The sequence below is a fragment of the Oreochromis aureus genome, linkage group 1 (assembly GCF_013358895.1).
Source record: "Oreochromis aureus strain Israel breed Guangdong linkage group 1, ZZ_aureus, whole genome shotgun sequence".
In the NCBI taxonomy this organism is placed as follows: Eukaryota; Metazoa; Chordata; class Actinopteri; order Cichliformes; family Cichlidae; genus Oreochromis; species Oreochromis aureus.
In genome coordinates, this window is record NC_052942.1 from 14386716 (window position 1) to 14411446 (window position 24731).

The window sequence follows — 24731 nt, forward strand, 5'->3', positions numbered from 1 at the left end:
ACATCTTTCAATTACTGTATTCTCCATACTGTATATTCAAATGCTATCTCCTACTGCGAGTTCATTTTCCAGTCTATTAAAGCTGCTATAAGATGAGGAACAAAATGTAATAGCAAACTCTTTGGTAAGGGTAAGGCATACACAAGCAAATAACAATGGAAAACTGATGTCTAATCTTAAATGTGTGGACTACACTACTGCTGATTCTCCCTGTGACAGGGGTCACTCCTTCCCCATTTCCATTGTGCCCATTTCCCAGTAGTATCAGTGTAGTGTTTCATTATTGATCACATGACTTTCTGTTTATATTAGTTGCTGACTTGGTCAGTTCAATTAGTTCAATGTCTTGAATTTTTCACAATTGTTTATGGGTCATCTGTATTCCTGGGAATCAAGTGGGTCCTATTCCAGAAAACATGTTCAACAACATCTGAGATTTTAGCTAAACCTGCTACATGCACCTAGAATAGGGCCCTGATAATTATAATAGGTTTGCATTATTGGGTCCAGAGTAGTGAGTGACTGGGGCAAAAAAGAAGCATGAAGTATGGACTGTTTATGTAGCTGACATTCCTTTATCATATATAGGTGCATTATATATATATATAGATAGATATATTAGATATTCTAAGTACTCATATATAAAGGTATTGTTAGCAGAAACCAGGAACATTGCTAGTAATATGTGTATGTATACTTTGGTTCTTTGTTTTTATGACCCCTTCCTTACCTTGATAAGTGGTACAGTCCATACAGGTGAGGCTGGAAATGTCTAATTACAGGAGAAGAGAGGTGTTGGGTGTCTATGAGACTTTAGTTATAGTTGAATTCCCTGATAGTTTTGATTGTTTCATTATTATTTTTTTCTGCACATAGTCCTGCCTCAAGACCTAATTCTTCTACATCTCTTTAAAACTATCTAGTGCCTGACACTGTCTGAAGTCTCGTCACAGCAGCCCAAACTATTTCATCGACTATTTAGTTGCTCCTCTTGATATAATTTTCCATCAGCATTCAGAAATTCAACATTTTGGCCAAATTCATTCCTTGAATTTGGCCAAAATGTTGAAACTGGGGTCCTGCAGTGTTTCAACCCATCCAAGAATATTGGCAAGCAGTAAGCCATTCACATCCAGACTGTGGAGTATTTAACCATATCTGATGCATTAAGCTTGAAATTTTCTCCAAGCCACTTCTCTATGTCACAATTATGGCCTGTGTAGATTACAGAATCCTTGTGTGTGTGTGTTTGTGTGTGTGTTTGTGTGGATAGATAAGTGAAGTAAGTGGTTAACATGGATGTTTTCCAGTTGAAGATAAGGATGCAGGAGAGTATGGCAGAGAGGATAGTAAAGAAGAATGAATGGATGGTGTAATAAAAAAGGTTCTTACACTTAATGTTGCACAGTGTTTAGATGCTCATGAGACATTAAAAATGAAACAAAACAGGACACAATAGACTCACAGATTCAGGGGTGGGCAATTAATTTTCCCGAGGGGCCACATAATAAACGGGGACTCTTGTAGAGGGCAGCACCAGTGAGTTTAACTCAGTTTTACTGAATATTAATCTTATGTCTTTACGAGCTTTTTGGTGCAGCCCTCCATGGCACTCCCAGTTTCTCATGTGGCCTCTTGGGAAAATTAATTGCCCATCCTTGCTTAGAACCTCTTCCATCTATAATCGGTGGAAGGTGAGAGTCAGATAGCAGTGAAATTATAGAATAAAGCCAAATAGTTCTTAGAGTGGGCCAGTCAGTAACTGGAATAGATGTTTGGCTAATGAGGCAAAAACATCAGGGACATGCTATGGTACCAAGTGAAGAATGGAGCCCTTGTGGTCACCGTGATTATGCAGGTTTGACTCACCACTCATTAATAGCTTTGCTAAAAAAGAAAAAAGGTTTAAATGCATATGTTTAAAACAGCTCGTACAGTAGAGCCCCGGGGCCTCGTATTGCTAAAAGTGAGTTTAAAAACAAAATGTCATCTATAATTCACATGTGGTGTGTGGGTGTATATCAAGTGAAAACATGTAAATGGAGCATTGCGGTAAACAAAATGTAAATAATGGTTTTTAAGTACTTTTGCCAAAAGCGAATGTGTATGAAGCAATTCAGACAATGCAAATGATTTAAAATTGCATAAATTACTCTAATTTTTTGCCAAAGGGCAGCTCATCAACATCATTTAGAATCAGAAAAAGGGGGTCTAGAAGGTTTCTTTCTTTTATGTTTTCCTCTGTTTATCATTGCACTCACACATTCCATTATCCTTACACCCCCCCCCCCCCCCCCCCTTTGTGTGACTTTTCAATCATAGTTCGAAGAATATGAATTGTAAACTAAAGTGAGGTCATAGGTTATACAGGAGAAAGGAAAAAGAGCTGATAAGTTAGGAAAAGCTCCTAAATCTGTCATGGAACCCAACCTTAATGAGCCAGGGGTTCCTCAAATCCAAAGTGTTTGTCCTGTCTTGCATCACGTTGTACCCACATGGAGTGTCTGTTGTAATCACGGCTTTAACAATGACTTCTCTTCCCTTCTTTCTCCCCCTGACACCACATCAAAGACAATGTCACTGCAGAAACAATACATAAATCAATATGAATGAAGGGAGCGTGACAGGAGTTCTGTGGCAAAGACTCATTATACTCATTAGAGGGCCTTGGTGGCTGTTGAGCCAGCAGATGCCAAGGGGACCTCTCCGGCCCTTCTGTGCTCTTTAGACTCTCCTGAACACACACATACAGAGAGAGAGATAGAGAGTACAGGAATTCGCCCGCCTCACCTCAAGCTGTCAAACACCGATTCACTCCCCTTTATTTGGAGGAGAGCTACTAGCAGCACTTTGCGATGCAAATTCCTCCATGTCCTTTTATGTGGAACCTTGCTAACATGCCTGTCATGCCATGCTTTCCTGAAGGGCTGCTTTAAATGCTGCACACTCAAAGCTGTGGTCAGAATCAATGGTTCTGCTGCTGTTAACCTGGAGTTAATATTTCATCAGTGGAGAAGCTCTAAGTAAAGATGGGTTCTCCCAAAGCAACCCATCCTCGCCCAGGTGCACTCATGATAGAGAATTATTTAGATCTGAATAGAAAGTAATGTCAGCGTGCGAGAAGGAGGAGGATCTAGTACCTCTGCTCCTTTGTTTGGTTTTGTTGCTGAGTTATGGTCAGATATTTCATCATGTGTTTTCTCTCGAGTCTTATAATTTTACATAAAGTTCAGCAAGTGCCAGACGAAGAACATTTAGCTTTTGGCCTGTTTGCCGTGCATATTTTTCTTGTCTTGTGCAATCCAGTTTATGCAAGGCTGGTTTATACGCAGCCATCTCGCACCTTTATTATTTATGATAAGAGAAACAGCTCGTGTCGGTAGATGGTGGCAATTTTGTTACTGCACTCTTCACTTAGAATGAAACATTGCACGATGATAAGGGTCTGCGAGAACGCTGTGATGTCCTCTGATGTCCTTTACATTCTCTCGGCTCTGAGAACACAAGTATATCTCCTCATCACACGCAATTAGAGCAGAGCCCGAGTGTAAGCGTAGGAATATAAGCTCATACGCCCACACAAATACACACACCAGGAATTGTTCCAACATCAAATCAATAAGCCCATCCAGCTATGATTACAACACCAAGAAAGCACTTATTCTTTTTTTTTTCCTATTTTTTACTGGTTGGGTGCTTCTGTTTTGTGTACATTACTTTCAGACCTCACAGGTTGTAATGAAAAACCACATCTTTGTGCCCAGTGCATGAGTGTCAGATTACAGCCATCACCTTAGGAAATATGTAAGTTGTCCAGCACATTCTCCAGAGTAGTTTTACTTTACTTTTTTCTAAGTGATGCATCTGAATGTGTTTCAGAGCAATCTGAATTTTAGATGTTTTTCCATGTTGACAGGGGGGACAATCATAATCTTTTATTCCTCACTTGAACCTTTGTTGCCCACGCTGTGCTATCATTATGGTTTGCTTTGTTTTTGTTTTCTTTTTATCTTTAAATCAAAGTAAACACACAACAGAATGTGGGAAGTATGTAGTGTGAATGACATGACTGATGAAAGCAAAGATACAGTTCTGTGTTAAGTTGTTCCATGATGAATGTTTTATATTGACTACTGAGGTAGAGCTTGGTGTGATGCTTGTGAGTTATACGTTTACTTTTGTAACATCCAGTCAGGTTTGGGGGGGGGGTTATTTAGGCATCAGTCACCTTCTTATGAACTCTAGATAGACTCCTAGATTTTTACTTTATTATACCCAGGACCAGCCTCACAGCCTACAGTCATATTTTTTATCACTGTGATATATGTAGGATATTCTGCACTCATGTTATCCAGAAGAATGCGACAGAATGTGAAATACATATTTAATCTTCTATCATTTTCAGCTTCAGTAGTTTGTCATCTTGTACTGTGAAATGAACTGGGGACAAACTGTTCAGATATTCTTTTTTTTTTTTGTACCTTGTCCTTGAGTCCTTTCCAGATGGGAAATAGTGCACAAGCTCTGCTTACAATGCATCCAGGTGATTCCTTGTGAGAGGTAACAGGTGTTTGCACTCCACTTTAACCTCATCTGTACAATGCTTGACCTGCGGACACCCAGACCTTTTCCAAGACTGGCATAATTTTAGTGGATGCTCTTTAAAAGACCAGAACCAGTGCCAGCTGATTATTTGGATGGCAAAAAATTATTTCCTAGAAAATCTTTTTGGTGTAATTTGAAAAGATTAATCTGACAGCTCAGTTTCACGAGAGTGTGTATGCCATTATATGCAGTATTCTGCAAATGACTTGAGTGAACCCTGATTTCTTTATATTTTGCTGGGAAAAGGGAAAAAGGTGTAGCAATTGATTGAAACATATGAAAACATAAATGGAAATGCAGTATATAATTCAAATACTGAGTTTGTACAATTCTAACAACATATTTTGGTATGACCACCTATATCCTTTAACACAGCCTGAGCTCTCTTAACTGAACTAACCTAACCTAAAGTTTTTTGGCATTTCTTTAAGTAGTCTTCAGAATAGTTCTCCAGGTTTATAGAAGGACATTCAAAGCTTTTATGTGGATGTTGGCTGCTTTTTCTTCTATTCTCTGTCAAGATGATCCCACACTGCTTCAGTAATGTTGAGGTCCGGGTTCTGGAGAGAGTCATCCATGACTTATAGTTTCCCATGATGTGTTTTTCAATCCAGGTATGCTTTTTAGTGCATTGAGTATGTGTTTAGGGCAGCTGTCATGCTTGGAATGTCTTTTTTTGGTCCCCCTAACTCCCTCACCATTAAGCTACTTTCATATGAAAGAATGAGGTATCACTTTCCAATCCAGTATCAAGTTCTCTCTAATTTCCATGATGCACACAAAAATTATAACAGTTTGAAACTTTTTAAATAAATACTTTGGTGTCTATTTTTCTTCTTCAAAAAAAAAGCTCATTGACGTTTCAGCTCTCATGATGCAAGATTGAGTTTTAAAGCATTGACACTACAGTGAACTATAGCCTTCAATTCTTTGTTAAAAACCTGTCTAAAGATACTCCCTTGCTGTGTTAAGACTTTCCCTCAAAGTATAATTTAAATCTATGATTGCTTGTTGGTCGAACTCCATTATTTCACTCAGAGAGCGAGATAGAAGCCCTCTGCAAAAGTTTTTCAATAAAAGTTTTACGATGAAAGATGAGTCCAATAAAAAGCAATAACACTAGCACATCCTCATTAAAAAGAACTTTGTCATATTTCAACTCCAAAGGCAACCTAGGACCAGGAGACTTTTATTAACCCATTAGCATACTAATTACTTCGGATGAATAACAATACAGAGAGAAGAGTGTTCAACCCCCAAAAGGTCATTGTAGTGTCAAGGAATGCATTTTGAATAGTTGAGACATATTTTGATGTCATATTTCTCACTTAGACAAATTCTGGCAAGCCTTGTTCAACTTACTGCTGAAAAATGATACAGTCGGCGTAATAAAGGCGCCACATTTAGCAATCCTGGCTTTACTGTTTGCAAACAAGCATCATTCATGATCAATATCCACAACTATGAAAAGTGATCCTCCCGGCTTTTCTCCGAAGCTCAATTGATTTTTATTTTGTCTTTGTCTTAGTTTTATGAGTATGGTTGAGTGCCATAAAAAGCCTCTCTCTCTTTTAACGTTTTCTTTGTGTTTAGCTCCTTGGCAATTTCATGTGATTTGACCCACAATAATCTAAAATAGCCAACGGCTGTTTCTTACCATATTATGCAGTAGGATTTTTTGAAAAGCCTATATTGCTGCCTGAGAGACGCTTATGTGAAGACACAGGAGGCTAAGGAAAGAGCAATAAGGATGGAGCAACGCTGGTGGGGAAGTAAGAAGATGGTGCTGCAAAGACCATTGGCCAGGTGATGGCTTATCCTATAAAGCAAGATTGAAGACATGGCTTTTGGTCATGTACAGGAACACACAGGAGAGCCACTGGAGCTGTGTGCGTGTGTGTTACTCTGTGTTTTCGTATTATCCAAAGACAGAAAGACAAAGAGGGGGAGTTTAATGGAGTGTCCCAGGGCGAGGCTCTGTTGTTCCCCCTCATCAAGCACGCTGGCAGTGCTTTAGCCCCATAATGGCTACCGTGCGCCCTGAGCCAATACGCGCTCAACGGTTTCCTTTCATTCATTGCTCATTATTATAGGCCAAGTGCAACCACGACCACACTGGGGGCAGGAGGTTGAGAAGATGCACTACATTAAGAGACATGAGGCAAACACGTTGTGCGATGAGGATGAAAAGAGACACGAGGACCAAAGGGGAAGGAAAGAGTGACGAGGTGGAGCCAAAGGAAGGGTGACTGGTGAAGACGGGAGGGGATTATGAGTTGATTATGGAAGAAATCACATAATGGCACAATCTAATCACAGAAATAAACAGCTGCCAGAGGGCAATGCTTGCTCTTGTTAACATGCCCATCTGGATCAAGTCACACACATTGTCAAGCACACACATGCAGGCACTCGTGTTCTTTCATGTGTGCACTCATACACTCAAGAGGATCTCTGACAGCTGCCATTTACAGGAGAGGAGTGATACTTGGAGTGGAGAAAAGTCCGGGACAGCTGAATCCCTCTCCCATGTATCACTAGCACAAACTATTACAGACAATCATAAGAGAGTCATTCAATACACACAAAGAGGAAATAAAAAACATCTGAAAGGGCTGCAAATCATATCGATCACATGTGAGCATGTTTCTATTCATGAACACTTTTTTTTTTCTCCATCTTTAGTGGAGTCACAGAGCAATTTGTATGCTTTATTCTGCGTGCTTTTAAAGATTAAATCCTCAAAGCAACAGATGCTCTTATTATCTCTATAATGACACATTTTTCAATAGCATAGGTTGATCTCAGGTGCAAGAATGATCAAGAATTGTCAACCCCAGAACAACAGTTAAAGTTATTTGCAGATGAGCATTTTTCTTGGTCTCTATTGCCCCCTACTGACTGTAAAGAACTATATCAGTGTAGCAGCAAAATGTGAACTCAGTGTGGAACGTCATTAAAAACCACTGGCCTTTTTATGACGGTTACATAAAGGCAGTGTCATTCTAGATAAATTAAAAAAGGAGTGCTGCAAACTATATTTATGCTCCAGAGCATCTCACAGATGTCTGCAAAGAAAACGTGTTTACCGCTGGTATAACACATAAATGTGTAGAGGACGGAATAACTGTTCCCCAACTCTTAAATATGATATACTTGAATCAGCTAAACAGCAGAATCTGTGCCACCGTGCTTGCTGAGTGACCTCATTTCATATCACCCACTGTCAGGGGAAATTATCTGACTAAGCCTGGTGCTTTCAACTAACAGCCCCACAGTCACAACGTGTCATGCAGAATGAGTAAGGTGATAATGAAGGATGTCTGACAAAGGGATGTTTTTCATCCTGGAGACATTAATCATTTTTTATTATTTAATCATGCAGTATTTAATAACACAAATAACCTTTAACTTGCATTTATTCCTACTTTCTTTTCCCGTCATATTGGCAAATGACACACTAGCATTCTCTCCAGTCTCTCCAATATGTAAATTAATATGAAATATGATAGGCAGGATCCATAGGAGAGTAAGCATTGCAATATTGAAAATGGAGTTATGCTTTTAATACATTGGTTCATTGACTTAAAAGTCTTAACCAAACAATTCTCACGTTTAAGTTTTATCCTTTTTTTCTCTTTAATTGAGGAACGAACAACTAAAAATAAGGCACGTGTCATCTTAACATTTCTAGACATGCATGTGAGTCTGAATGTCATCTGGCCAGACCTTGCTAATTCTTCTGCCAGTGCCTGTAGGTGCTCATTTGAATACTCTTTCTCCACCTCACAGACTGATTCCTTTTATTTTGTTCTCCCTTGATAGGCTTCATTGTCTCCCGTGCAGATAAGGAGTCTATTATGAGCTTCCTGTAAGATTTACAAGGGCTGCAGTATGACCATCGTCAAACTCAAGGTCTTTTAAACTACCTTTCTGTCTGTCTTTCTCTCTCCACACACATATACACACACACACACACACACCTATCACTCTGAGAGTGATCTTTCAGTTGCTTCTCTCTTTAGAAACATCAGACCTGATAGTTCAGATTAATGATCAGCCAGAGTACAAAGACACACACAGACAGGACCATTTACAAAAGTCCACTTTTAAATCAGGCACTGTTCAAAGACACATCTTCTTTCTTTCTTTCTTTCTTTCTTTCTTTTTTCCCCTCTCTTTTTTTTTTGCTTCATTTTCTGTCATATCTAATTTTCATTGGAGAATAGCACCTTTTCAAACCCCATTACAAGTCCCAACTCTAAAGTAGTTTCTTCAAAATAGTGTCATTCCTACAATGGTAGAAATGACACTATGATATCCTTTGAAACAGGTAATGTGATTGGATTAGTGCCAGGTTCCCTCTTAATGAATCGGAATGTCCAACAGTGGGAGGTCATTTCTGAATCATTTGGACAAAAACACCTAAATGTTATCTACTTTTTATATTTTCTTTTACTTCATAGTAAAAAAGCATGAAATATGTGTAAAAATTTTGTGATTCTGAATTCTAAGCTACATTTTTTGTTGGGTGGGGTAGCGTTCCTAATCTTATTGTCTACTGTGTGTTCGTTTTTTATTTACCGTATTGGTCTGTGTCTTGATACAGTCCTGATAATCTCACTGTAGGTTGCTGAGCCAACAGAGCCCTACATAAGCTGGGGGGAAGGGAGGGGTTGAGCTGCCCAGCCGCAATAGTGGAACCATGTGGCATAATCATTTCCTCTCACTCTATAGGCTTCTGTGTTCCTGGGGTTCACCCGTCTGCCAATAGTACACGTGTAAATCTATGTCACATATATGCATGCAAGGAAGTATGATGCACATACACACTGCAAATGTATTGCAAACAAACACAGATGGCTGTGCACTTTATGCACTAATTTGGCAGCAAGAACATTTTTTTATGCACACATGGACACACAGACATCTTTCCATTACTACAGATATTACTGCTGGTGTTTGCCAAGACCCACCAACTGAGATAAGGAAAATAGTGTCGTGTGTTCAGGCAATGTTCCCCAAGAAGCTCCTTCAGTTCTGAGGTTCATCTAGATTTGTTCTCTCCAGTCAACACTGCCCTCTTCTGGCTAATATTTGTAATTACAGTATGATAAACCGCTTATTTCTGTATTTCTGTGTGCAGCAAAAGATGGAAAGCTTAGGAGCTGAATAACCATTTAGATGGATGGATGGATTCCAAAACACCACATTCTTTGCTACAGTTATTTTTTAATAAGCAGCCAAAACCTTTAGGTGTCATACCAGATACTTCTCTATTCTATTAGCTGTTGGTAGGCATAGAATAAATGTTGGTTTTTGCTAGACTAAAATAAAGGATCAAAAGTCCAAGAAATCAAGTATTAATTGAAATATTGTGAGACATGTAACAACCACATATTTAAAATATTGCAATATAAACCTTCTCAAGTCTTTCTTTTGACATCAATACTATAAATAGTCTCACAGTAAAACAAAATACTATAGAAAAAAATATTTTATACAATTACTGAGTGAAACACATTAAAACTGTGAGATGACCAATGCTGCAAATTCATTAGGTTATCACTGTGGCTCAGAAGAACAGCAAGGTGGCTGTTAATTGAAAGGCTGGTGGCAAAATCCCAGCAAACCTGCACGTCAAACAAGATACTGGATGTGAGTGTGTGAACTTTAGAGTACAAAAGAGCATATAAAATCATCACTTGTGTTTTTGTGAATGATGCTTGTATTGAGCCGAAAGGCACCATATAAAAGTACCAGCCAATTTACATAATCTCATGTAAACATGACAGAAACAACAAATAAAAATACTTTTGACTTCTACAGAGGCTAAAGGTTTAAAGTCAATTTTCACTGGATTTTATAGGTTTTCATTTGATTGCAACAACATTGGCTGGAAGACTAGAATGCCTCTGCTTCTGACAAATCCTGTTACATTAACACTTTAGCATGTATGAGTGATACTTGTTGGGTGACATCCAATAAGCATCTTTTTAAAACTAACAAAATGTTTGCCTTTGAAAAGGTGAGAGTACACTATTTACAGAAATGGAAAGTAATCTTTTATACGCACAGTAGGCCATTATTGCCGCTGACCCTTTTTTATGAAACCCAATTTGAAAGTATTTCGAGCGATCTAACAAAACTGAATAACGTTCTGATTGCTGCACAGTGTACTTCTCTTTGGTGTTTAACAAAAACAGCTCTGTTAAAGGACACTTACAGATCACGTAATGCACATTTCCCATTCTGTGATTCAATCATGCCTGCTGATAGGTAGCCAGCTTCTTTCACAGTGGCCTCACCTTGACTCCAACCTTTGACCCTGCTATGCAAACTGAATATCAATAAGTGACTGCACACTGATTTTGTCAACATCCCAGACATGCATGTCACTCTTTTTTATGATCTAGTCAGGGATTTAGAACAGTTTTAAAATACAGAGACCATTCTGAATACATATAATAAATTATAATATGCAAGCTTCCAAATGCAAAAAAATAAGGTATGATGGGCAGCTTAGCAGATTGGCATGTACCAGTATATTCCAGTAAAACCAATCTCAAGCACATGCATTAATAGAAGTACAATGGACAATGTAAACAAATAGTAATGGAGACATTCTCCACATACCCTCTCTCCTCCTCACTAATCAGTGTTTATCACAGTTATTTGCAAACCTGTTGCAACTCTGTTGAGATTACACACAGTGGTACGGTCTGCTATTGTGTGGGTTTGTGTGCACATGGGTGTTTGTGTGCCAAGCCCTTGATCTTCTCCTCACACTCAAGAGTGACCTCACAAAGCTGCTCACACCCACCATCTGCTCTGGTCCGGTCTGGTCTGGTCATATGCTGCGCATCGCATAGAAGAACATGTCTGAAAAATGAATGCATTCTGAAAGCTATCATACAAGTAGCTGTAAAATAAGATAATTAAGTGTATAATTAATTAATTGCTTGCTTGCTGAGAATAGAATGGGACTGCAGACAGACATGAACGAAAGAGAAAGACATAGAAAGACAGAGTAAAGCTCAATGACATTAAAATGAAGGAACAGATAATCCTGTTAGAGAAAAAAGATTAGTGCATAAACACAAATGCTCTGATGAGTGTACCCACACATACACACATTTACTTATACTACTGAACACAGGAGGACCTTGACAGAATTTCAAACCTGTGAATAGGAAAGGAAATAATTCATTTTATGTATACACACACACACACACACACACACACACACACACACACACACACACACACACACACACACACACACACACACACACACACACACACACACACAGGCACAGACAGTGATTCATCCCTGAAACAACTGCAATTGCGAGAGATCCATCAGTTGGCTCAAGGCTGCCTGGACAGGAACGTAGGAGAGACAGATGGACTAGTTTAACCACAGTAAGAGAGGCTGACCTTCTAAAGAGTGGGAAGAGGAGGGAAGAGTGAGACAAGTGTGGAGAGAAAGCGAGAGAGAGAATCAGGGATGGTGTCAAAGACACAGACGATACTCTGAAATAGCTGTCATCAATCTTCAGTATCGCTACAGACACAGAAATCTCAGACAGTCGAAGACGTGTGTGAGAAAGAGATAGAGGAGGAGCAGAAGATAGAAAGCAATGACACTTACAGTGTAGCTGCGTAACTCCAAAATCAAATATGGAGTACAAAATTACTGAGGCTAGGGGCATGAGGAAGCACTAATACAAAAACACAGTACACTGTTGTGTGTGGTTTTAATTTGTCCATAAGAAAGAAAATAAATTGTCATCTATTCACCCAGAATCCATGGCTGTTGTGGCAGTTTTGCCTTATTAAGCGGTGCTGTTACCAAACACTGAGATTAAGGAGGATCAGTCAGGATTTTCCACCTTTCTGTGGCAGTGCGTATTTCTATTTTTTATGAAACATTAACAATCTAAGCTATCCTGTCATTACAAGGTCCAACACAAACCAAACACATTTCACAAAGGGAAGGATAAAATGAAAACAGCATAGAAATGAATGCAGATGTTGCAGCTACATATAAGGGAGGGCAGCATTTATGTTATGTAACGCTCAATTCAGTATCTACAAAGGTAGACAGAGTAATAAGCGTTGTATTAAAGTAGTTTTATTTTTTATCTTTTTTTTTTTATTGTTTTTCAGCAACCAACTCATTTGTTTCCAGTTTTCATAAAATTCTGAATTGCCCGAAACAAACCTTAATTTTTTTTTACCACGTTGATTGACATGATATCTTAAATGTCAACATGGGATTCAAAATCTACTCATCCAGGTGTGCTACACACGCACCCACACACACATGAAAGGTTCTGAAAAAGTGGACAAAAAAGGCTCCGACCCCATCAGGAGTAAAGGTTTCAAGAAAACTGTACTTAACATCAAGGTTTAACGTGTTTTGCTTAGTTAGTCTTCCGTTGTAGTATGCTGTTTAAAGTCCAAATATAGCGATTCATTAAATTGTTTCACTCAGAGCACGGAGCACAAATCACTCATCTTCTTACAGTGCATAGACTGTCTTACCTCACTGTTTAGTTTTGACTGATGTCAACAAACAAAAATCTGCAATAGAATTAGTCCCTCTGACACATTAAGAACAAAAAGATGTTACTCAGTGTTGTTTTTGCCACTGCTTCAGTTCCTGTGCTATAAATGTTTCCTGGCATTACATTTGCCTTTTGAATTTTCTAAAATTCTTTGTTTGTTTCATTTTTTTTTACCTGACAATTTATTACTAAAAGCTGTTGTCACTGGCAACATGTTGTGCTGAACACCATCAGCTACAGTAAATGAAACTGTTGAGAAAGCCAGAAATTTAGAGATTGCATGTCTGGATCTGTGACTGCAGGTATGTACGACATGTCTGTTCATGACTAGCGTAGATATTTGAACTTTTGAGTGACCTGATTCCAGATCTCGTGCTGAGCGGGCTGACAAGAAGCTTGTCTTTTTGAACGCAGCATTGATTTTCAGCCATTAAATTGAATCATTAAATTACATTTAATCTCCTTTTGAAGCAGATATGAAGGAAACAATAGAAGATCTGGTGAACTTCTACTAATGAGAAAAACATAAAGAGCAGACCTGCACACTTGTTGCCCATGTACCATATGATGTTATCAATTATTTCTTCAGATAAAAGAGGTGAGTCTTGTGCTACTTTCAAAAATTGTTTACTATTTTTTTACAGTCCTCTTATCTCTTGGGTGTTCTTTTGTTTCCTTGTGTTTCCATTTTCTCCTGTGAATGTGTTTGTGTGTGTGTAGGTCTGGGCGTGGCAGTCAGCCTTGATCTGCTGTGTATTTGGTCTACACATGTAAAAATCATCCTCAATTAAGGTCTGCAGCACTTCAACCCAAGCTGGTCATCCACTCCTTGCCAGTTTGTCATATCTGTGTGGAAATTTCTGCACAGCTAAGGATGGTGACCTTCTACTCTCTGGTCTTCAGTAATTTTGTATAAATCCAAACTAATTTTGTTGTTTGTGTTTCAGGACAATGATCCATTGGCTCACCTGCCAACTCTCTACAGCAGAGCTCTGTATCTTCCAGCCTGCTCAACTCACTCCAGTGTCAGCCAGCCTGACTTTCAGCCTTCAGTTTCAAGCTCAAACAATCTGTCACCACCACCAAAAATACTAAATATTAACAGATAATAGATCAATAAATAATAAAAAAAAAAAAATATTCATTTTCACAATGCAGGCTGGAAAACAAATATGGTGTAATGGGTTTGTGTCCATTATGCTTTTTATTCCCCCCAAAAAGAAGAACAATAAATAAAAGTAGGACTGTTTTTTGACACTTCTCTTGGAGAGAAAAAAATACTTTCTGCTGAACATTTTAGCATGTTTGAGGTGGAACCTTCAGTTTTTTCACAGCAAATATGTGGCCCTTGTGCTCTGTCAATATGCACTCTAAGACGTGGAGCTCAAGTTATTAAGATAGAATGATGGATGCTTTAAACTCCTCGAATATTTGCATGTTTGATCTTTGAAAACAGACTCTGAGGCCTGTAGAACCCACAGTTTTACAGGGAGCTGATACTTTATTTCAATCAATCAATCAATCAATCAATCAAAGCTTTATTCGCCACATGCAGGTTGCCCTGCAGTGAAATGGGACCCCCCCGACCTTACACATAAAACACAGACATTACATGGGGATACAGGTCGGAGATTGGTAGCATTAGAGAAAAACATTGAAATGTACATTACAATGGGAAAGTACAAGAGGAAAAAAAGAGACCCCTACTCATGCTGTGCTTCCATGGTAGGACAGCATGAGAACAGGAAACAAAAAAACTCCTCTGCACAAAAAGCACATGAATGTCCACAGCACAACATTATGAAGGACATGACAAGCCACGGGGATGGGTGGGGGGTGAGGAGTTATCCGAAGCGAACACAGCAGCCGCCCTGCACAGCGCTATCATTCCAGCGCGGCACATAGGCCCGCCGTGTTCCCCCGCAGGAAACAAGCATCGAAGCTCCTCATATACCAGACACATAATAGTCTTTTTAAAAGTCCAAAGTAGGTGAATTTCTTCACAAATACTAAAACTTGAATAAGGGAAACAATTTTTCCAACTTACAATATTCCCCAGATATGACACCATGTACCAAATACAAGTTAGCTTTATTAGAAAGAGCAAATTGTTAGTATTATATCCAAAATGTTTGATGATAACTTTTTTGCCTAAATGAATTTTTGATATAGTCATATTTACGTATGCCATTCAAACACAGGAGACCAAAAGGTTATTTTTTCTGTCTAAGTAGAGAGGATATGTGGCATTCCAATGCATTCACTGGTAATGTTATAGAGCTTACTAGTACCGACTCCCTTGGATCCAACTTCCTTCAAAGCTGTCCTTAATCTGTGTGGCATAGATTTAACAATGCGCTGGACACGTCCCTGAGAGATTTTGCTCCATATTGAGATGACTGCATCAAAAGTTGCTGCAGATTTGTTGGTTGCACAACTGTGATGCAAATCTCCTGTTCCACCACATTCCAAAGGTGCTCTATTGGATTGAGATCTGTTGACTGTGGAGCCATTTGAGTACAGTGAACTCACTGACATTTTCAAGAAAACCACTTTAAGATTATTTGAGCTGTGACATGGAGCACTAGCCTGTCGAAAACAGCCATCAGAAGATGGCTTACATTGTGGCCATAAAGGGATGGACAGGGTCAGTACCAACGCTCAGGCAGACTGTGGTCTAAACAATGCTCACTTAGTAAAAAGGGGTTCGAAGTACACCAATAAAATATCCCCCGCACGATTACACCAAAACAGCACCCTGAACTGTTGATACAAGGCAGGATGGACCCAAGCATTCATGTTGTTCATGCCGAATTCTGATCTTACTATTTGAAAGTCAGAGCAAAAACAAAGACTTATCAGGACAGGAAATGTTTTTTCAATCTTCTGTCATCCAGTTTTTGTGGGCTTGTCTGAATTATAGTTTCTGTTCTTAGCTGACAGGAGTGACACCTGGTGTGGTCTTCTGCTGCTGTAGAAGGAAGGTGGAAGGTGGCTGAAATGAATAGCTTGTCTCAGGCAGATGATGAACTGAGAGGCTGTGCCGAGGCCTAGTAAAAAGTAAATAAGGATCATTTCTGAACTGTGAATCATGAAAAGCTGCTTTAGCAGAGTTCAAGAATAAACGTTGTAAAAGAAATTGTAAATTAGTATAGGTATCCTCTCTGACATCTTCATGAGAGTCCCATATTATGGTTTGTAGTTGTAAAGCATATGATATTCATGGCCAGTACACCATGGATGAGGTCACTGCCCTCAACAAAAAAAAAAAAGTTTAAAGCTTGCCAATAGACATGTTGTAAATGTATAACTGGTTCAATAAAGAAACATTATTACCTTCTGCGGTGATGTAAACACACTATATTTGTCTCATTGCAGCACAGATGAAGCTCAGACTATAGAACCAAAGGATGCAGAAAGTTGACTGGATCAGCGTCCAGGCTTGGCATGCTTTTATATAGCTTGTATCTTGAAGTTTTATTCAAAATTAACACAATTTCAGAGACCCAGTGAATCTTTATTTCTGCAACCATTTACTACTACTACTAATAATAATAATACATTTTATTTATAGGCGCCTTTCAGACCCTCAAGGTCACCTTACAATAACATGAGAACAACAGCAGCAATAAAATATAATAAACATGGCAAAATAAAATTTAGACAGAAGGTAAACAAAAAAAAAAAACCCACAAGCATAAAAGTATAAAAGCAAGTATAAAAGCTGAGCAAGGTAAAAGGTACTACCTGCTAGTTCTTCACATATAAACAGAGTGTTATTTTTTGCACACCTCTTGATGCAATGCTGAGGCATTCACATGCTATTTTAACAGTATGTATCGAGCACTCTTTCTTTATTACTTCCCATCACATATAATGGTGATGAAACCCCATTACATGTTTGTGCCAGGAAGCAGAATGTCTTGCACCTCAGACCCAGACTGGAACTCCCTCCAGCTAGCAGCCATCCATGAAATGAGAAAATCTATAATGCACTTAATTTTCATCTCTGTAGATCAAGGTAGTGTCTCTTAGTGGTACTGAAGGGACTAAAAACACTGCATCAACCTTCATCAAACCCTCCTGCAATATTCAGACATACAGTACCTATTACTCACCCTGTCTTTCCCTGTCAAACACCCACTATACACATTCTTGGACGATTCCTTCTTTCCTGCTCTAAATACTTTCTTATCTTCACACATACTGTGCTGCTGCAGTGGAGTCTCAGAGACCTCAGTATGATTGGCCTGCAAACCAAAGTTACTGAACAACATCTCTGGTACCAATTCCCTTTTTCCTAATAATCTAAAGCGGATATCTTCCATTATCTCAACATAAGATGCAAACATGTGCATTAGTATAAACAGGTTAGAGTGCTTTTTCAGTCACTCAGATTCATCAAGACTTCATCCTGAAGGAATGCACTCAAGGCTTTAGTCACACTTCCTCACGGCAATCTACCCTCTAAAATATTTCAAAAGCAAACAAAAGAGAGCATTTTTGGTAAGATCTCACAGAATTTAAAGCTCGTGGATGGCACTCTGGGTTATGTAATGCTAGTCATTGGTGAATTTGTTTCTAATTTACACAAGCTTATGAAATGCTGTTACATTTAGTTTGAACAGTGTAACCTGATGTTGAAGGTTAAACTGTAAATGCAACTCTTTTGATGGAGGACTTATGTTCTTTGTAGGACCTATTGCTAATCATCAGTCATTATGACCAGTCTATGAACGCAGAACAGCTGTAAAGTCTGACACTTGAAGTTCAAAAAATGGTAGTCACCAAATGCTAAATGGACAGACACATACTACACGATGAGTGTGCCCCGCCATTGTTGCTGACACTGTTTATGCGTATGTGTCACATTCTCTCTGGGCTTCTGCCTCACAATATTCTGTTCTGCTGTCCTGTGTGTCATGGTGGCTGGCAGGCAGGCCGTGCTTGATGATGTCAGTGTGGCTTAAATAACTAGGCCAGTGCCATGATGGTAGGTTGCATATCATCCCCCACGGATCGTTCACATCATTTTTCTACAAACAATGAAGGAGAGTGTTACAACAGATATGTAAAAGGGAGTTTAAGGGGGAAAGAGGATAAACAGCATTGTGCTGATGCGTTCTGCTAAATCTCATCAGTGAGATGAACTGGAGCAGATAAACAGATGTGGAACAGTCAGGGGCGATTCTAGGATTAGAGCTTTGGGGGTGCTGAGCACCCAGAAAGCTGCCCAGCCAGGCAAGATAAACTTTACACGTCACAATGAGACTTCTTCCCTGTCTCTGTCAGTCAAATTCAAATCAAATTCAAATTCAAATTTTATTTGTCACACACACACAACCATACACAGTATGACATAGGGGTGAAATGCTTGTAGCTGTACAATGCCCGACCATTAAATGACAGAAAAAAGTTTTACAATATTTACAATTTACAGGTTACTACAAAATTTACAAATTAATTTAGAAATTTACAGTAAAAAATGTGCAAATAGCAGAAAGAGATTATAAAGATTATAAATTATAGGAAATGTGTGGTGGTGCGTGTGTTAATGTGATGTGTGTGAGAGTCCAGTCTTATAGTGATGTGATGTGTGTGGGAGAGTCCAGTCCTACACCTGGTTCAGGGCCCGAATAGCCTGGGGGAAGAAGCTCCTCCTCATTCTCTCTGTTTTGGCCTTAAGGGAGCGGAAGCGCTTCCCAGACCTCAACAGTGAGAAGAGTCCATTGTTGGGATGGGAGAGGTCCATCATAATCTTCCTAGCTTTGGACTTGCACCGCTTGGTGTAGATGGACAGCAGGTCAGGGAGCTCTGTCAGTCCCTGCATCCTTAAATGTCTCCAGTTGTCCCAAGTTCCCTCTGACTGTCTCTTGGGTGCATTTAAACCCCTGTTCCTCCCTGTCCTCATCGTCTGTTGTCTTCATTTCCGTTATCAGTCATCATAATTTTACCATCTCTGTGCAAGTCTGCAAATTTCTTTCTTAAATCATATGATTCTTAAATTCAACAAGTCTCTCTGTGCCTGGGTCCTCGTCTCAAAACATGACATCACTGTTTTGTACATTTTTTGTACACAATTTAATCCCCACATTTGAGAAAGAAAGGCAAAACACTTTTTTTTTTTAAAAGTCTGTAACAAAACCATCAAATCTGATAAAGGTTATTTAAATGCTGCAAAAGAAGAATGGATTGGAATAAAAAAAAAATACATATCCTAACCTTAATTACTGGGGGAAAATGATGAATGATGCTCATAGTGAGTAAGAAGTAAACTGAGTGCATTTGGACAGAGATTCACCTTTAATGTGTATGTATAATATAATACAGATACATGAAAAACACTCCCAAAACAGAATAAATTATTACAAATAAAAATCTTTACTGCAGATACTAATTTTACTAATTTAATAATACTAATTTTGTGTTGTAAGATTTATGAGTTTCATGCTTTCATAGTGGTAGAGAGCTTGACATTTTTCTCAGGTGGTGCACACTGTAAAAAGTTTGAGAAACACTGATAAGTGTATGTGTGCTTTTGGAAAACATTTAAAGCTGCAGTACAGAATCTTTGAAACAAGCTAGCTTAAAACACTTTTAGAATATAAACAGAGCACTCTGCTTCTCTTTACAGCTCCTCACTCCACCAGGGCACCGTTTGGCACTTTCTGTACTGCAGCAGTCATACAGACAACTGGACGGTCCAAAGGTTGGCCTACCTATTACTGGCTGAGGTTTTAGTAGAGTTGTGGCTGAACCACATAAAAATATATCATTAATTTTAATCTCCCCAATCAATGATAATGTTATGTTGGAATGTTGTTAAAGAGGGTCAAAAATGTTTCAACCCAGTTTGTTTTGCAGATTCTGTATAGCAGCTTTTATATAGGGAGAACGCAACTTCCTGATTGTGTGAGTAAAATCAGGTTTTTTCTCTTTGTCAGTTTAACAGTTTCTGTTTTGCCTGTCACTGTTCCCATCTATACTTTTGTTGTTAAAATGTTATGTCTCAACCAAGTACTGTATGGTTTTTATATTTTTAGCAGTGTGTCACACAGACAGCAAATATTGTCCAAAAAAAGTAAGAAATCTTTGGGGGTGCTTTGATTCATTTTGGGGGTGCTGAAGCACCCCCCCAAAATGGGCTAAAATCGCCCCTGGGAACAGTTATGCTGAAGCTCAGTCAGGTCTTGCTCACCTCCCTTTGTTCTCTGTTAAATGGTGCCTGAGTGAATCTCAAAATCCAAAAAGTACAAACAAGAGGCAGGACAGTTGCATGTGATCCTTTTATTCATTAGAACATTTCTTCATTGATTTAATATTATACTTCCACAGTGTTACTGGACCTACAATGGTATGACCACCTTTATTTTTCAGCACAGCCTGAACTCTCTCAGGCAAGCCTTTGTGCCATTTTGTTAGTGTTCAGGAATAGTTCTCCAGGCTTTTTGAAGGACATTCAAATCTCTTCTTTGGATGTTGGCTGCCTTTTGTTTTGTTCTCTGTCAAGATGATCCCACACTGCTTCAATAATGTTGAGGTCTGCGCTCTGGGAAGGCAAATCCATAACTGATAGTGTTCCTCTGTGTGTGTATGATTTTACTGCACCGGCAGTGTGTTTGGGATCATTGTCATGCTGAAAATTGAAGGTGTTGCCAATCAGATGCTTACAGATGGCATTGAATGGCAGCTCAAATCTTATTCTGTTTTTTCTTCGTTCATATACATACTATCAGCTTTTCAGGTAATATCACCTTGTTGGTGCAAAATAATATCAAACTGTTGCATTTTTCATAGCTTTAACTAAATAATTGGAAGCTTTTGCAACAGGCTGCTAGTAACAAATTGCCTAAATATACAATTTAAAATGGGTTCTTAACAAACACAAAAGCGGTCCATCTTTTGGGTTATGTGCTTCTTTTATGCTTGAATGATCCATAGGTCAGTGGCTTAACAAACAAACAGGCAAAAGCACACACAAACAAACATGCGTTTAACCCCCACCCTTCCCCCCAAAACAACGTACAGGTACAAAAACTGGACTGAAAATGCATGAAATGACAGTCTAAAGAAAAAAATTGAAAGGCCTTGAGAAAACCTGAAGAACTATTGCTCAAAACCACTTTGAAAATTTCAAGATGTGTGCTCATTGGAAGCAAAATATCATGAAATAAAGTGTGACTCAAGACTTTTGTACAACACTGGAAATTCTAATGTTAAAGAAATTGTTTGTGACACTGAGACCAAAAGACAAATACATTTTACAAAACTGAAGTGAAATTAAACAGGAAAAGTCTCAGTTTGGATCATCTCTAGATGTATTAGTTTTTGTCTAAAGAAAAAGCAGGGGTTTCACTGAAACATTGTGCAATATGCATCCTAAAAGAAACTAACTGCTATTTCCGTGACCAGTATGTCACGGAACCTTAAGTCACCTTCTTTCAGCTGGAAGTGGCGAACCACAAAGGAGAATAGCCGCAGAGCTCTGTGAATGTGTGTCTGATCAGTTATAAGTGCCCTCACTGTTGTAATTTAATTTTTTTCTGTCCGCAGTATACACATCCTATTGTCATTTTTCTGTCTAAATTAAAACCCACCCTTTACCACTTTTGATTTAACCCGTGCAATTTGACCCCGGACCATACATTTACAAGCAATAAATTGAAATCCACAAAGATGGAGTCCCATACAGAAGAGTGCTACTAGAACAGCTGAACAACGTGACAGATAAAAGTACGGTTGATTACTGATATGAACTTTACGTCATTCTATAACATAGATAGGAGGACCTAAGCACACAGCTTTCTGAGTGAGAAATACGCCCAGTGATGCCTCACACACAAATCCAGCAGTAAAGATTTCCAGTCTAGGTTGAGCTATCTAGGGCTTTTCAGTCGTGCCTGGACAACGCTGTGAACGCGCATGTCAGGATCGCTGCAGAGATCCTGCTGCCTCGGCTCTCACGATTAATCGTCGGGATGGTGTTGACAGCGAGAGGCAGCAGGCGGCCGTTTTTACACGTTTAAATAGATGTCAGGACCTGATAAAATTTATTCAAGTCCAAGTCAGGTTCTCCGCAACAACACCGTTTGTGGAGGAAGACGGTGCTGCCAGTCCGAGGACAACGTTAATGTTAATGATGGAATTCCCAGTCGCTGCTGCTAGATGGAGAAACCGAAAGGGTGGACTCGTTATAAATAATTAAAAAAAAAAGAGAGCCCATCTGCTGCTAAAATAAAAGGAAAATGCATCTGCACCAGGTGCTGACGGGAGCTGTGAACCCAGGAGACTGCTGCTATTCGGTGGGAAGTGTGAACGACATTCCGTTCACGGTAAGATTTTATTTTGATATTGTTTGCTCAAAGATGACACCCATTGAAGCTAGCGACTAAGTTAGCTAGCTGGGTAGTTAGCTAACCAGCGTTATATTGGCTGTAAATGGGCTGGCTAGCGAGCTAAAGCACTGGCTAGCCGGGTAGTGTGCTAGCCAAACTGCCGCACCGAGTGATTCACAAACAGTGGGTTGAGACTACGCGGGGCATCCGTGTCACGAGCTCCTTTTTTTATTTACCGTGACAGTCAGTCACCGACAAGCAGGACCCCACGAGTACATGGTCCGCTGCGGTGTTTGCATCTGCTATTTACGTGGAGGTTTTTGCCATTATTCGCCCCAAGACATTTAAAGACAGCCACTCAAATGACCTTTAGCTGCATCTCGTAACATTAGAATTACTGCAAGGGAATCCCTTTGCGCAGCCATAACATTTATTGGCAAATATTTGCAGTGGGATACGCGCCGGTGAAATTCGTTTGCAGTGCAAATTAGGGACGACTTGTGTGTCAGGGTTTGACGACATTGCGCACCGTCACAGAAGGAAAACGCTGTGTTTGGTGTGGTTGCAGAACTAGCTTAGCTTGCTCCCATTTGGCGTTAAATCCTCCTCACAGATCGTTAGCTCGCTGTCATCCTGGCATCAGCTGCGCCAGCCGTGACGTAGAGAGCCTTATATGGATACATGAGCTAGGCGGCTGAATGGCCGTGTTTTGTCACTAGGGAAAAACATAATCAGAAGACATCTGCCATTGCTTTGACTATATGGATACATGAGCTAGGCGGCTGAATGGCCGTGTTTTGTCACTAGGGAAAAACATAATCAGAAGACATCTGCCATTGCTTTGACTTGAATAAATTAGTTACATTTTTCATGACCAAGTGTTTGATGTTCTTTAGAGGTTTACAGTTAGTCTGACATCAATCACATAGACTTGATGGGTTTTTAGGCATCTTGATCAAACGCTATTACCTTGAGCTGAGACTGCCTGTGTTGTGTGTCAAAGATCTGTTAAGATCTGCCTCAAGTCGACCCTGAATACCTAGAAGACAAGTCAATATTTCGCTTTGTGCAACAAGACATGGCAAGAATCTATAATGTCACAGTACACAGTGCTCTTTCGCCCCCAACAAATGGACAGGCTGAAGTAAACGTGCAGCAGAATCCAAATCTGTTGCTCTCTGTGTTGGTGTTGTATCAATAGCAGAAGAGGAATGATGACTTTACTGATAGCCTGATGAATGTACTTTATTTTGGCTTATTACGGCTGCCAGATCTCTGCTTGGTCTGTTCCTGCTGCCTATTAATGAGGTGGTGTTTTGTCATTGTGTTTTGTTTTTAATTTTTTCAGAAGCATGGGTATGGTCTTGTCCTTCCCTTCTGATTGCTGCCATTCTGTTAAATTATGCTGTTTATGCTGTTTATTACAGTTAAAATGATCTGTTTTTTAAATACTGGCAACAGACGAGGGCATTTTAAATGCAAAAAACCAGGCGTCTTTCAGTATCCTCAAATCGGCACTACAGCAAACGACAAAGATGATTTTGAAGCTAAAGCATTGCATATCGCTTTGCAGAAAGGGCCCGGTTTCTGTGCCTGGTGTTTTCTTTCAGTGTCTGAAAGGGTATTTGAAGAACACTGGGCTTCATGTCCAGCAAACACATTTACACTCCCACTGACCCTTAGGGCTTGGAGGCCAGATCCTGACAAAACGCACAAACACATACGTACATATCTAATCTAGAGCAGCCATGAGGGCACCAGCTTCAGCGTGGCGTCTGCAGTGTTTCATTCTAAACTATCTGCATTGACATATTGACAGAAATCAGAAGAGATATATTTAAATGGAGTTGGAGAGTGAAATACAGAGATGTTGCTTTCTCTCTGTGCAGTGGGCTGATAGATGGTGGTTATGTGCTGTGAACCCCGAACAGTTTGATCTATAAATCGGAATTAAAAGGAACAGTACATACGGATTAAAAATCTGCCAACATTAAATATAATGTTGGCAGATTTCTGTGGCTAACACACAGCTGTAAAGTTTGGTTAGAAAGATCATTTTCATGTCTATTAAAGTGATTCTTAAGCCGTACTCGGTGACTTAATATCTGTAAAAAGCCTAGTGGGTTTGATATGCAGATCTGCAGATGTGTGATCTGCTAAAAATGGAATACATCTGTAAACCAAGCACAAGGAGAGGAGGAGCACCTACTCTCTCCCA

General features: G+C 39.4%; 1 protein-coding gene across 4 annotated transcripts in view; it reads left to right on the forward strand.

Annotated features, from left to right (window-relative positions):
- Nucleotides 1-22092: 22092 nt before the first annotated feature.
- The window catches only part of dmxl2 (Dmx-like 2), a 39860-nt gene continuing 37221 nt past the window's right edge, over nt 22093-24731 (forward strand). For all 4 annotated transcript variants that reach the window (XM_031728841.2, XM_031728842.2, XM_039608424.1 and 1 more), the window contains exon 1: nt 22093-22510. In XM_031728841.2, coding sequence (XP_031584701.1) covers nt 22424-22510 — 87 coding nt within the window. In that variant the 5' untranslated portion in view covers nt 22093-22423. The remainder of the gene's footprint in view (nt 22511-24731) is intronic.